The sequence below is a fragment of the Heterodontus francisci genome, chromosome 2 (genome assembly GCF_036365525.1).
Source record: "Heterodontus francisci isolate sHetFra1 chromosome 2, sHetFra1.hap1, whole genome shotgun sequence".
NCBI lineage: Eukaryota > Metazoa > Chordata > Chondrichthyes > Heterodontiformes > Heterodontidae > Heterodontus > Heterodontus francisci.
The window spans coordinates 49,522,326-49,537,784 of NC_090372.1; the positions used below are offsets into that span (position 1 = coordinate 49,522,326).

General features: G+C 41.6%; 1 protein-coding gene across 6 annotated transcripts in view; it reads left to right on the forward strand.

Moving 5' to 3' along the window:
- The first annotated feature begins 354 nt into the window (after positions 1 to 354).
- Positions 355 to 15,459, forward strand: part of hivep1 (HIVEP zinc finger 1) — a 405,502-nt gene continuing 390,397 nt past the window's right edge. For 3 of the 6 annotated variants that reach the window (XM_068058180.1, XM_068058215.1, XM_068058223.1), the window contains exons 1-2: positions 355 to 740; positions 3,401 to 3,524. In XM_068058180.1, coding sequence (XP_067914281.1) covers positions 3,485 to 3,524 — 40 coding nt within the window. In that variant the 5' untranslated portion in view covers positions 355 to 740; positions 3,401 to 3,484. The other 3 variants (XM_068058198.1, XM_068058207.1, XM_068058188.1) reach the window with 3 other exon arrangements.

The following is a 15,459-nucleotide window of genomic DNA, read 5'->3' on the forward strand; positions in this document are numbered from 1 at the left end:
TTTTAACAATCATGTCGGAAGCTGACGTGTTATCAGGAAACTTCTAAATTGTCCACACCCGCTATGGCAAAAATCACCCAGATAAATATACACGGTTCAACAAAAACTTTCTCTCCTCGAATCACATGGTAAAGTGATGTTTTCAAAACATCCAAGTTGAATGCATTGTTGTCCTAATAAAGTATTGCAGCAAGGTTTGGAAACAACAACTTAGTTTGTTACAAGATTTTAGAAAGCGCAGACTTGGAAAACAGGCGACCCGTTTTCTAGTCGGATAATTCGAGAGTCACATTTACTTGTTTTTCTCCCTCGCCTCTTGTTTATGAACTGCGGAAGGTCTCTGCCATCACCAGCCTATTGCTTCCGGATCGAAAGATTGTGCAGGGTTCACAAGGCACTGCTTATTCGTCTCGACGATTGGCTGGTGCCCTTGAGAGGATTCCGTTCCGCCTTCCACATCGCAAATATATTTAACAAAACACAAGGCTGGGGTTTGTACGTCAGTGACTCAGAACCCAACTCCAGTCTCAAAGGCAAAGGGCGCAACTTGTTAGTGAGTTTGGAAAGAGCTGGACTGGGGATTTCGAGCGCGGAGACGGTGTATTTTCCTGCTGGTTTGTGTTTTTCGTTGTGGGGGGAGGTGCTGTGGTGCCTGGGAAAGATGGGAAAGCCCACTGTGTGCGCAAAGGACACAACGTGACCTGACAGCGAGGAACCTCCGGGATATCCGTCACTCCGAGGTATGTGCAGAAGGGCCCTGTCAAGGGGGGAACCGAGTTCGGCCTGTCGGCAGCCGCCTTTCATAGTGGGCGGGGCTGTCGCTGCTCGCGGCACCCCCCACCTCCCCCCTCCCCCAACCCGCGCGGGGGGCGTGGCGGGAGCTCCGCTGACGTCATGGGGCAGCCTGGCAGCGGCTTTAGCTCCGGTTCCGACACAGGAGGAGGTGAGGAACCCGGCACCCAGGCAACGGGAACCCGGCAACGGGGCCATCGGTCAGGCCAGGCGCCCTTTCAGTCCCTTCCCCTATTCCCCCCCCCCCCCCAACCAGGCCCCACCCTCCTCAGTCCCTCTCCCCACTAGCCTCCTCCTCTATTAGCCCCCCTCCCCGCCCGTCTCCCCTCTCCTTCCCCTCGTTCCCTCTCCCCTCCCCCACTAATCCCCCTCCCCCATCATACCTTCCCCCCACCAGTGTGACCTCCCCTAGTTTCACCTCCCTCTCCCTTTTTCTCTGATCTCCCCTGCCAATGTTGTCATCCTCTTTTCCCCCTATGATCTGCTCCTCTAATCCCCCATCCCTCCTGTGATCTTCTCTTCCCCATCCCTCCTGTGATCTTCTCTTCCCCATCCTGTGTGATCTGACTTTTCTCAACTGTAATTGTCCCCTCCTTCTGTGTAATCTGGTGTTCCCTCCTCTTTGATCTGTATTTCCACTCATTCCTATTGTGCTTTGTAGTTTATTTAATTTACTCTGTCCTCAGTGTAACATCCTCCCTCGTTCTTGTCTTAACCCCATCACCTGATTTCCACTGCTTTCTGCCACCTTCTACTTTACCGTTCCCCTCTCTATGGAAACACAGCCAATTCTTGCTTCCAGCGAGTTTCTTATTTTTAAGATTGAGAATACCTGGTCCTTCAGTTTTGCAGTGAGCCTTGCTAAAGAGGCAGCAGTAACAATCAGGGATTTTTTGCACTCTTTTTCTGATCCCCAGCTCTTATTTATTATTTTATTATCATTTGGACCTATGGCTGCGCTCTGGAGGCTCGGCTAACTCTGCCAGATAGTAGCATTCTTGATCTCCTTATTGGAGGACCAGACACAGCAGAAATCAGTCTTCATTTCAGGTCAGACATTAAAGTACTTAGGGTGAGATTGGGGACAGAAAGATGAATGGATGGTTGAGGAAAAATGAGAGGGAATAGGTGGTAGGTATTTTGGCAGGATACATGACCTGTTGAGTCCATTTCATTTTTAAAATTGAAACAAACCATCAGTGATCCTTGGGAGTTTATTTTTATGTATTTTGGAAGAAAAGATTCCAACAATGATTACTTCAACTTGTGGTTAATTTTGAGACTCCTCTATATGCAAGAATCATAGAATGGTTACAGCGCAGAAGGAGGTCTTTCGGTCCGTTATGTCAGTGTCGGCTCTTCGCAGCAGCAACTCAGCTAGTCCCACCTCCCCCCTCCCTTTTCCCCCGAGTCCTGAGCAATTTATTTCTCCAGACAATTATCCAAATCCCCATTGAATATCATGATTGAATTTGCCTCCACCGCAATCTCAGGCAGTGAATTGCAGATCCTAGCAACTCACTCACTGTGTGTAAAAAAAAAAAGTAGTTTTTCCCCATGATGCCATTGCTTCTTTAGCCATCCACCTTAAATCGGTGTTCTCTGGTTCTCGACCTTTCTGCCATGGCAACAGTTTCTGCCTATCTATTCTGTTCAGATCCCTCATGATTTTGAATACCTTATCAACTCTCCTCTCAACATTCTGTTGTCTAAGGAGAACAGCCCCAGTTTCTCCAACTTATTCATGTAACTGAAGTCCCTCATCCCTCGAAACATTCTCGTAAACCTTTTCTGCACTCTATAGTGCCTTCACAGCTGGAGTCCAAATTGACATTTAGAAGATAAGCTTTATTTTTTTTAATGGTATCACTTTAATCTGAGCATCCTACACAGTTTATTGGCTGACAGCACTGAGCAGATAGTCAGATTTAAGAGCTCTACCAATGTTGCCCTTGATTTACCTGCTCGGAAATATATGGGCCTTGAGTAATTTTCCCATTGATTCTTACCAAAAGAATATATTTTCCTTTTCAAAAGTGCCTTATATCCAACAGCCACTATTATCCTCCTAAAGAAACACTGTCTTTGATGGATAGCTTGATACTTTGAATCTGAAAAATGATTTGGAGCATTGCAAACACTATAAACACATTGTTTTGTTTTATTACCCTACATGCCTTTATTTTGTAGCGAAGTTTGTTTTTGGTCCATGTGATGACATGCACAAGAGTGGAACTGGCAGTATTGAATATTCATGAATGGATTTGGGAGTGGGAGGAGGAAGGAAAACAAAACTTTTAATGTGTATTTTTTGTACTGAAGTATGTGGGAAGGTTCCAAGATTCCTAAAGTTTTAGTTTTCCAACACACTAAAACCTTTTTTCCAGTCTTTTCTAAGTTTTGCTTTAGAATTAGTCCAAGGTACATTCTGTTAATAATTGTAGAGAGAGGTCTTTTTTCCCCTCTTCCTAAAAAAAAATGCAGCAATTTTACACTTTGTACCTCATTAAATAGATAGCTTGTGGTTTATACTTCCTCCTTTTGCAATATTGGAGAGCGGTAAGTGCTCTTTTTATGTAACTTTCTTATATTTGTTTTTATCTTTCAGTGGTTTTGATGGTGTTTGGTCAGTGCCTGGCGGCCTTTCCGCCATCTCTTTCTCTTCCCCTCTTCACTTTGGTGAGGTTGGAATATGCCACGTCGGAAACAGGTTAATCCCAAACCTCTCAGAGGTGAGAATTACCAAGAATTTAAAAAAATCTTTGTGTAATTATTGGTCTAATTTCTTATTTTCAATATACTTGGGCATTATTAAGATGTTCAACTTGTTGATGCTAACCTTATTGTTTTTCTAGTCTTTCAGCGATCATTTTTAAAGACAAAAAAGTCCACGTTTTATGATAGATCTTGGCATTGCGATTAATCTTTGGAAACTTAAAAGGACATGTATCGCTTGTAGCAGATGGTGTGAAGAACTTCACTGAAGTATCTTCAGCTTTTCTTAAAACTATAAGTGAAGGAATAGAAACAGAAATGCCAAGTTGAGGTTTCGAGGTTGTACACTGTTATTTAGCGACTAATATTGGACTGTTATGGTGGAACTCCAATATGTCGGATTGCATCTGTATTGACAAGATGAGAATTTAAGGCAATTGCTTCAGTAAGGGTCACAGGTTATCCATAAAGCAACTTGTATATAGGTACAACAAATCTTTGCATTTGCCATATTTTGAAGGAACTGAGATCTGTTGATCCACCATTTAGAGATGATCTCAATGGGGACATTTTGTTTCTCCTATATCATTGAAATTAAGATCTGGTCATTGCCCTTTAAAATATACTTGGCATTAGGAGGTATCAGTGTCACACTGATACTGCAGTTATTGTGTAAATAATGCCTGAATTCAGGGGTTCAGGTCCAACCAGGCACCAGAGTGAAAGCTTCATGCACCATAACTGAGCGCCATCTAGCGCACCTTGAATGGGGAATACCCAAATGCTGTCCTTCCATTAAAATGAGGTCACATTAAGTCCTCTTTGTCCTGAACGGCTTTCAAGTTGTGTTTACACACACTAGCTCCCATGGTGTAAATCTCGCACATCTGGCAGTGACCCTAAAGTTATCCATGTGACAGATTCACTGGGGCTGGCCACTAGGAAGATCTGGCCAAAAGTCTTGGGAAATCCAGCAGTGTTTACTGTGGATTGTTGCTGAGGGTGTGAGATCCACCATTCGGAAGTTAGCTGAGGTTTCTTATCTTGTAAAAGGAGCTTTGGATCACTTCCCTGGTTCCATTCTTGTCTATCCAATCACAGCCAGAGAATCACCTGCAATAACCATTCTTCCCACTTCTGCACCATTACCTCTGGGGTCCCCCAAGGATCTGACCTTGGCCCCCTCCTATTTCAGATCTACACGGTGTCCCTCGGTGACATCATCTGAAAACATAGCGTCAGTTTCCACATGTACGCTGACGACACCCAGCTCTAGTCCACAGTCTCAATTGTTAGTCTGCTTGTCCGACATCCAGTACTTCGACCCCCGCTATAAATTCTGTTGCCTAGCTGACCACACATCCACACTATAGCTAAGTCTGCTTATTTCCATGTTGGTAACATTACCCAGCTCCGCTACTGCCGTAGCTCATCTGCAGCTGAAAACTTCATCCATGCCTTTGTTACCTTTTGACTTAACTATTCCAACTCACTCCTGACTGGCCTCCCACATTCTACCCTTCGTAAGCTCGAGCTCATCCAAAACTACTGCTTGTTTCCTAACTCACACCAAGTCCCATTCACTATGCACCCCTGTGCTTGCTAACCTACATTGGCTCTCAGTTAAGCAATTTTAAAATTCTCATGCTGTTTTCAAATCCTCCAAGGGTTTTCGCTCTCCATTTCTGTAATCTCCTCTATATCCTTTTGAGATATCTGTGCTTCTCCAAATTTGGCCTCTTGAGCATCCCCAGTTTTAATCACTCCACTACTGGTGGGCAGTGCCTTTGGCTGCTAAGGTCCTTCACTCCAGAATTCCCTCCCTATAAACCTCTCCACCTCTCTACCTCTCTTTCTTCCTTTAAGTTGAGCCTTAGAACATACCTCTATGACCAAACATTTGTTCATCTGCCTATTATCTCCTTATGTGGCTCGATGTTAAATTTTCTTTGGTAACACTCCTCTGAAGCACTTTGGTACATTTTACTATGTTAAAGGCGCTTTATAAATGCAAGTTGTTGTTTGTATTGTTGCATTGGTGCAACATGCCCATGCAGTGCAGCATACTGAAACTGCCTGCACTAATATTCGACCTTGAGTGTAAAATTAAGCATTTAAAAATGGTTACGCTGTTTTGGGACGTTCTCTCTATTTAAGTCTTTTGCCTATGCATAAAAGAAAACAAACTTGTGTAAATACTTTAAAATGCATCCTTAATTTAAAGCGAACTTGCTTGTGGTTGTTTCAAAAAGCCATTTGTGGTAAACAGGTTTATTAAGTATTAACAGAATACTGCGTAATCTTACAAAAAAAAAAGTTGTTTTGTGTATGTCAGTTATGTGGAACATGTGGTTTGGTTAAAAACTGAAGGACAGGGAATGTTCCATTACTAACTTGTAGGGAGTCTCTTGATAAATTGTGGAAGTAATGTTTTGTATCCTGCAGCAGTCAATACATTGTTTTTTCCCACAGGACTTTGGCTATACTTCAGCCTTGTGCAAGGCGTTAAAGCAAGGTGTTGCGAAAGATTGACCTAAAACACTAAGGTGCACTTGCATTGTTTGGATTTTTGGAACACTGAACTGAACTGTTCAAATGATATGAAATTTAGGATTTCACATCAGAAAGATACTACCTGACCTTCTGAAGTGACTTTATATGGTTCTGTGCCAAAGAACTCCACTTTTAAAAAGAACTGTGCTATTACATTGTAAAATGGAGAGTATAACCTTCTAAGCTCAGGGACTTAGATTAGTATTGGTCTGCTACAATAATAATTTTCCCGCTAGTTTATGTATGTTGATGAGGGGCTGGGGAAGAAAGTTGAACTGGTGATTTCCACGCAAAGGTTAATTAGTCAGCTTAAAGGAGACTTTCAAGGTTTAAGCTATGACCTGATGACGTAGGCTTTTGGCCATAACCTGCTCTGAGGTCAATTACTCAACCTGACAATCCTAGGTAATTTCCTCATTTTAATAACTGCAGCCAATGCTTGGGTTTCAGATATTTTAATAAAGGCATTTGTAAACCTTTCAGGTTCCCTTATGTATTGTCACACTGCACCAAAACAATGTGACAAGCATACATTTGCAATGCTTTGATTGTTTAAAATGATTTTGATTGCATGTTGATGTTGCCTTCTTGATGTGCACTGTTTAGAAACTATCTGGTTGTTACCTGTATATCAAGTATGCAAGATACAATATACCTAACCTCTTCCTTGTGGAAAGCTTAATATTCTTAAAAGATGTCTGGAGTTTCTGCAGGATTGTGCTGATCTTTTTCTGCACATTTCCCTGATATCAATATAACCAACATAGAACTTTGCAGAATTTTAAGCACAAATAAATGGTTATTTTTCAGACTGGAGGATGGTAGACAATGATGTTCCCCCAGGATCAGTGCTATATATAAATTACTTGGATCTTGGAATACAGAATAGAATTTCAAAATTTGCTGATGACCCCAAACTTGGAGGTGTGGCAAACAGCGAGGATGATATAAACTGCTTGCAACAGGACATAGATAAACGAGCAGAATGGGCAGACAGGTGGTAGATGGATTTTAATACTGAAATGTATGAGGCGTTGCATTTTGGCAGGAGGAATAGGGAGAGGCAAGATATACTTAATGGCACAGCTCTAAAGAACATGCAGGAATAGAGGGACCTGTGGGCGCATATGCATTGATTTTTGAAGGCAGGATGTATTGGATGTGTTGAGAGAATGGTTAGCAAAGCATATGGGATCTTGGGCTTCATAAATAGAGGCATTGAGTACAAAGGCAGGGAGGTTGTGCTAAACCTTTATAAAGCTCTGGTTAGGCCCCAACTGGAGTATTGCGTCCAGTTTTGGTCACCACATTTTAGGAAGGATGTGAGGGTCCCTGAGAGCGTGTAGGGGAGATTTACCAGAATGGTTCTCGGGATGGGGGATTTTAGTTACAAGGTTAGGTTGGAAAAGCTGGGGTTGTTCTCCTTCGAGCAAAGGGGATTGAGGGAGATTTAATAGTTAATAGTGTATAGAATTATGATAGGCATAGATAAGTTAGACAACGAAAAGCTGTTCCCATTAACTAATGGTACAAGGACTAGGGGACACAGATTGAAGCTTTTGGGCAAGAGATGCAGGAGGAATATGAGGAAGAACTTTTTTATGCAGCAAGTCGTGATAACCTGGAACTCGCTGCCCACAAGTGCGGTGGAAGCGGATACAATCAATTATTTCAAAAGGAAATTGGATGGGCATTTGAAGGAAATAAACTTGCAGGGCTACAGGGATCAAGCGGAGAAGTGGGACTGACTGGATTGCTCTGCGGAGAGCCGGCTCGACAGGCCAAATGGCCGCTTCCTGTGCCGTATGTATGACTATGACTCTAAATTGCATTCAGCACAACTTGAGTTTCCATGATCTTTTAATCTTTTAAAAACATTGTGCTCGAATAAGGTCCCGCCCATAAAACTGGCCACATCTACAAGGTGAATTGGGATTTTTTGCAGACCTTCACAGATGCTGCAAAAAAACTAAGGAATTGACTACTGTACCCCAATCTAGCTAGAAAATAGTTTTGTGCACTTTTTAGACGTCATTTTAAAGTTGGATTACTCACAGGTAATGGATTGGCGCTGATTTTAAATGCTTATTTTATTATGATCTCATTTTCAGCTGTTTTAATAAAACTTTACCAAGTTTCCCCCTTCAAATATATTGAACATTTTTTTAAAGCATTTAAAAAAATACATTTTAAAATGCTGTCTGATTGTGCTGGCTCATGGCAGATTTTGCATTTGCTGATAAGCAAATGAATTTGAGCTGAAACTCGGTGTCGGGGGTGGGTGGAGAAAAGCACTTTTCAAAATAGTTGCAATTTGTGCCAGATTCACCAATTTGCACCAAAGCCTACAATCTTTAGCCTGTAATTTTATTTTTTGCTTTTTCCTCCATTCTGTGGCTCCAGCGTTGATATACTTTTCTTTTATTTGCTAATGGGATGTGGCTTTTGGTTTTGCATTGGTACTAAGTTTGTTGCATGTAGATCAGGTGTCAAGTCCTGAGATTACTCTAAGACAGAGTGAGACCCCCTTTCCCAGGTACTCCTGCTCTATTTTTGTCTGTTGTCAGGTTGGGCACTGATACTGGACACGGACAGAATTTACACTATTACTGCAGTGTCTGTTTGAAACCAAACAACTCTAGACTGATACTACAGTTACAGTATAAATGCATAATTAATTTTACTTTTTATTTTCTATTTCTCATTTTCCTGCTTTTAAAAATGCTTCTCCACAATGTAGGCTGACACTTCCATTTAGTGTTGAGGGAGTATTGTTTTGTTGTCGGTGTTTTCTTCAGATTAGGCATTAACTGATAACTCATCTGCCTGTTTAAATGTATGTAAAAGATTCCATAATGCCATTTGTAGGAGAACTGGGACTTCTAGGGTGTCCCAGCTAACGTTTGTTCCAACACCACCAGAACAGATTATTTTATCATTCATCTCATTTGCTGTTTACGATTACCAAGTAATCGTATACTATGCCTATGCAACAATAGTTTCGACTCTTCTAAAAGAAAATGACTGGGTGTGAAGTGCTTTGGGACATCCTGGGATCTGAAAGGCCCTGTATAAATGGAAGGTCTTCTATTGTTAACTGATCATGGCTTTCTGGCCTTCTGACTGTTGTAGAAAGCTATAAAGTTGCAATTGCCACCTTCTTCATTTTAACAGTGGGCAAACCCTGTGGCTTATTTTTCCTTCAAGCATGTGTCGTGCTTTACTCACCCTCCCTGTAAGTTTGGGAAATAACTGAATTAAGTTGACAGCAAAAACTAAATGGGAAGGATTCAGTTTTATAGGTCTTGATCTGTGTTACATAAGCTTTTGAGTAGTATAACAACTATTCTGGAACCACTGCTGGTATGGAGTTGTATATCTGGTAGAGTTGGGTACCACAGAAGATGTTGCTGTATCGAACAGCAAGAGGGGCCAAGGACGGAATGGTGTATACACCAGTGGTAACTGTGTGGGCATGGGAAGAGAAACCATTGGAGAAAATTTCAAGAGTAATTCAAGGAGTGAGAAGCTGGAACTCACTGCCATATAAAGTGGTTGAGGCAAATACCATAGATGCATTTGAGGGGAAGTTAGATGAGTACGTGAAGGAGAAAGGAATAGAAGGATATGTTGATAGTGTGAGATGAAGTAAAGTGGGAAGGTCATGTGGAGCATAAGCACTGGGGCAGGTAGACCTATTGGATGAATGGCCTGTTTCTGTACTGTAAATTCTATTTTATAAGGATGTATTCCCTTATTCAGCTTTGGAAACTATTTACATAAAAGCTGATTTAGCAGTAGAGTTTGAAAGAATTTTAATGTGTGTGTATATTTCACATGTAACATACTGTAGACAAATGGTGTAATATAGTTTATATTGCATAAGCAGTAGTAAGGCAACCTAGCCATTGCTGCAAAGCAAATCAGAGTCAACTGTAGATTTATGTCACAAGCAAATGTTTCTGCTAATTGTGTAAATGTGTTGAGAAGATCATCCTAAAAAATCATTTTCCCTTTGTTTCATGCTGGGGATCAGTCTTTATTTTTTTAATGTAATTATTCTGTGTTGCAGTATGACAAGGGATATTAAATGTGCCATGTAAACTCAAAAGTAATTTGTTAGTTTTATAAACAAGAGTCATGTGAAGATCTGTAGCTATCCGTTTTTAAAAAAGACTTGCATTTATATAGTGCCTTTCATAACCACCAGGCATTTCAAAGCACTTTACAGCCAATAAAGTACTTTTGAAATATAGTCACTGTTGTGAAATAGGAAATGCGACAGCCAATTTTCTCACAGCAAGCTCCCACAAACAGCATTGTGATAATGACCAGATAATCTGTTTTGGTGATGTTGATTGAGGGGTAAATATTGGTCAGGACACCAGGGATAACTCCCCTGCTCTTCTTTGAAATACTGCTATGGGATCTTTTACGTCCACCTGAGAGGGCAGTTGGGACCTTGGTTTAACATCTCATCTGAAAAACGGGAGCTCTGACAGTGCAACACTCCCTCAGTACTGCACTGAAGTGTCAGCCTTGATTTTTGTGCTCAAGTCCTGGAATGGGACTCAAACCCAGAATGTTCTGACTCAAATGAGAGTGCCACCAACTGAGCTAAGGTTGACATGCGGCTAGCTCATATGTGGACTATATCTTCTATCTGCTTGCAGAATACTGTGTAATAATTCACACAAGCCAGTCCTGCTTTGTTTGGCATTATAAAGCTGATCTTAATTCGGATTCCAAGGCTCTGTGTCTTTTGCCTGATGAAAGACTGTGATGTTTTTGCAGAATTCTTTACTGCTTTACTATCGTCCCCTCTCTCTGTGCCAGTGAAATAAAATGTTGATACTTGAGTTGGTATGGAAGTGTTAATACGGCATTTTCTGTTTTATGTTAGATCTAGCACAAATCTTGGTTCGGTTATGCCTGTTCTGTTATTCGTGTAAAAATTCTGCCTATTACACCTGGGTATCCTCTTAAAAATGCTGCTGCTTACATCTGGCATCGTGATCTGTCCTAAGCCAACTATATCTTTGCTCATAACACAAGAACAAGAACACAAGAAATAGGAGCAGAAGTAGACCATTTGGCCCATTGAGCCTGCTCCACCATTCAATACGATTATGGCTGATCTTGGGTTTCAATTCTACTTTCCTGCCTGCTCCCCATATCCCTCAATTCCCTACGAGACCAAAAATCTATCTATCCCAGCCTTAAATGTATTCAATGATGGAGTATCCACAACCATCTGGGGTAGAGAATTCCAAAGATTCACAACCCTTTGAGTGTAGTAATTTCTCCTCATCTCAGTCCTGAATGGTTGGCCCCCTTACCCTAAGACTGTGTCCCCATGTTCTAGATTCCCTGACCAGTGGGAACAATCTCTCAGCTTCTACCCTATCAAGTCCTTTCAGAATCTTGTATGTCTCAATTAGATCGCCTCTCATTCTTCTAAACTCCAGAGAATATAGGCCCAATTTGCTCAGCCTCTCATCATAGGACAACCCCCTCGTCAGAGGGACCAATTTAGTAAATCTTCGCTGCACTGCCTCCAGTGCAAGTATATCCTTTCTTAAATGTGGAGACCAAAACTACACACAGTATTTGAGGTGCGGTCTCACCAAAGCCCTGTACAATTTTAGTAAGACTTTATTCCTGTAGTCCACTCTCCTTGCAATAAAGGCCAACATGCCATTTGCCTTCCTAATATCCTGCTGCACCTGCATGTTAACTTTGTGCGTTCCTTGTACGAGTACCCCCAAGTCTCTCTGAGCATCAATACTTACCAGTTTCACACCTTTTAAAAAATATTCTGCTTGTCTAATTTATGACCAAAGTGAACAACTTCAAACTTCCCTACATTATACTCCATGTTACCCACTCACGTAACCTGTCTATATCTCTTTGCAGCCTCTCTGTGTCCTTCCTGCAGCTTAGCTTTCCACCGAGCTTTGTATTATCAACAAACTTAGATACATTACTCTCTGTCTCTTCATTCAAGTCATTAATATCGAGGGTAAATAGCTGAGACCCCAGCACTGATCCTTGCGGCACACCACTATTCACTGCTTGCCAACTTGGAAATGCATCTTTTATGCCCACTCTCTGCTTCCTGTCTGTTAACCAATCCTCTATCCACGCTAATATAGTACCCCCAACACCAGGAGCCCTTATCTTGCCTATTAATCTTTTATCTGCACCTTATCGAATGCCTTTTGAAAATCCAGGTATACTACATCTACTTTATCTACCGTACTAGTTACATCCTCAAAAAACTTTAATAAATTTGTCAAACAGGATCTCCCTTTAGTAAAACCATGCTGACTTGTTCTAATCATACTATGCTTTTCCAAGTGCAATTTTAAGACTTCTTTAATAATAGTTTCCTGCATCTTCCCAATGACTGATGTTAGGCTAACTGGCCTGTAGTTCCCTGTTTTCTCTCTACCTCTTTTCTTGAAAAGCGGTGTAATATTTGCCAACTTCCAATCTGAGCCATTCCTGAATCCAGGGAATTCTGGAAAATCATAGCCAGCGCATTCACTATCTCTGCAGCTATCTCTTTTAGAACCCTAGGATGTATGCCATCTGGTCCCAGGGATTTGCCAGATTTTACTCCCTCAAGTTTCTCCAATACTTTTTCTTGGCTGATATCAATATCCTTAATTTCCTTACTCTTTTCAGCCCCTAGGTTACTGCCTATTTCTGGTATGGAACTTGTGTCTTCTACTGTGAAGACAGACACAAAATATTTTTTCAATGCCTCTGCCAATTCCTCGTTCTCCATGATGATTTCTCCTGTCTCTGCCTCTAGGGGACCAATGTCTACTTTAGCTACTCTCTTCCTTTTTATGTACTTATAAAAGCTCTTACAATTTGTTTTTATATTGCTGGCTTGTTTACTCTCATTCTATTTTTTCTCTGTTTATCAACTTTTTGGTGGCCCTTTGCTGGTTTCTAAAACACTCCCAATCTTCAGACTTGCTACTATTTTTCGCAACATTGTAAGCCTCATCTTTTAGTCTAATACTCTCCTTAACTTCCTGAGTGAGCCACGGATGGTTCTTCCTTGACGAGTTTTTGTTTTTGAACGGAATGTACTTTTGTTGAACCCTTTGAATTGTTTCATTAAATGTTTCCCACTATTCATTTTCTTTCATAACTTCGTCTATTTACCCAATTAACCTTAACCAGTTCTCCCCTCATACCTTTGTAATTGGCTCTGTTTTAAGTTTAAGATTCTTGTTTGTGATTGAAATGTGTCACTTTCAAACTTAACATGAAATTCAATGGTATTATGATCACTGTATCCCAGTGGATCTTTTACTATGACATTGCTTATTAACCCTGCTTCATGACACACCATGCGATCTAGGATAGCTTTAACCCTTGTCTGTTCTACAACGTATTGCTTCAAGAAACTGTCACGAAAGCATTCTACAAATTCATCTTCTTGACCACTGTTGCCAATTTGATTGCCCCAGTCTATATGCAGATTAAAGTTCCCTACAATTAATACATTACCTTTTTTAGATGCTTCTATAATTTCCCATTTAATGTTCTGTCTAATAATGTAACTACTGTTAGGGGGCCTGTAAACTAGTGCCACCAGTGTTTTCTGACTCCTGCTATTCCTAATTTCCACCCAAACTGATTCTACTTCATGATCTCTGAGGCCAGATCCCTCCTTCTTAATGTTCTTTTGCCATCCTTTACTATCAGGGCTCTGCCATTCTGTCTGTCTCTGCAAAATATTGTGTACCCTGCAATATTCATTTCTAAACCTTGATCTCCTTGTAACCATGTCTCGGCAAGGGCAATTAGATCTAGATCATTTACCTCTATTCATGCCACTAGTTCATCTATCTTATTACAGATGCTTCATGCATTCAGATAAAGGAACTTTAATTTCATTTTTTTTACCTCTATTGTCTGCGATGACCTTATTTGTCAATGTATAATTTTTGTTAAACTCTTTGTCCTTTCCTGTCCCATTCTGTTGGGAGTTGCCCACATCTGGCAGGGGGGTGGGACCCAAAGTAGTAGTCTCTCTGATGAGATAGTTGAGTCAAATGTAGAGGTTAAAGCAAGCAAGTCCAGTAGGCAGGCTGGGCAGGGGCAGGACAGGGAGCGTGGAAGGTCTGGTAGGCTAAACTGCATTTACTTTAATGCAAGAAGCCTTACAGGTAAGGCAGATGAACTCAGAGCTTGGATCGGTACATGGGATTGTGATATTATAGCTATTACGGAAACATGGTTGAGGGTTGGGCAGGACTGGCAGCTCAATGTTCCGGGGTACCGATGCTTCCGGCGTGACAGAGATGGAGGTAAGAGAGGAGGGGGAGTTGCACTATTGATTAGGGAGGACATCACGGCAGTACTTAGAGAGGATATATCGGGGGGAATGTCCTGCGAGGCCATATGGGTAGAAGTTGGAAATAAGAAAGGGGTGATCACTTTGATGGGATTATACTATAGGCTCCCCAATAGTCAGAGGGAATTGGAGGAGCATATATGTAGGGAAATCACAGATTAGTGTAGGAATTATAGGGTTGTAATAGTAGGTGATTTAAACTTCCCTAATATTGACTGGGACTGCCTTACTGCTAAGGGATCAGATGGGGAAGAATTTAAGTGTGTCCAGGATAGTTTTCTGAAGCAGTATGTGGATGGCCCTACTAGAGAAGGGGCTACACTCGACCTCCTCTTCGGAAATGAGGCTGGGCAAGTGGTTGATGTGTCAGTGGGGGAGCACTTTGGGACCAGTGACCATAACTCTATTAGCTTCAAGATAGTTATGGAAAAGGATAGGACTGGTCCTCAGGTTGAATTTCTAAATTGGGAGAAGGCTAATTTCGATGGCATCAGACAGGAACACTCCAAAATTGAATGGGAGAGGCAGTTTACAGGTAAAGGGACGTCTGGCAAGTGGGAGGCTTTTAAAAGTGAGAAAGGAGAAGTTCAGGGCCGGCATGTTCCTGTTAGATTGAATGGCAAGGCTGGCAAGTTTAGGGAACTTTGGTTGACGAGGGATATTGAGGGTCTGGTCAGGACAAAGAAGGAGGCATATGTCAGGTATAGGCGGCTGGGATCAAGCGAGTCCCTCGAGGAGTTTAAGGGATGTAGGAGTACACTTGAGAAGGAAATTAGGAGGGCGAAAAGGGGCCATGAGATTTCCCTGGCAGATAAGATAAAGGAGAATCCTAAAAGATTCTATAAGTATATTAAGAGTAAAAGTGTAGCTAGGGAGAGAGTAGGTCCCCTTAAGGATCAGTGTGGTAATCTATGTGTGGAGCCACGGGAAATGGGCCAGGTCTTAAATGAATACTTCTCACCTATATTTAGCGTGGAGAAGGTTATGGAAGCTAGTGAGTTCAAGGGAGGGATCAGCGA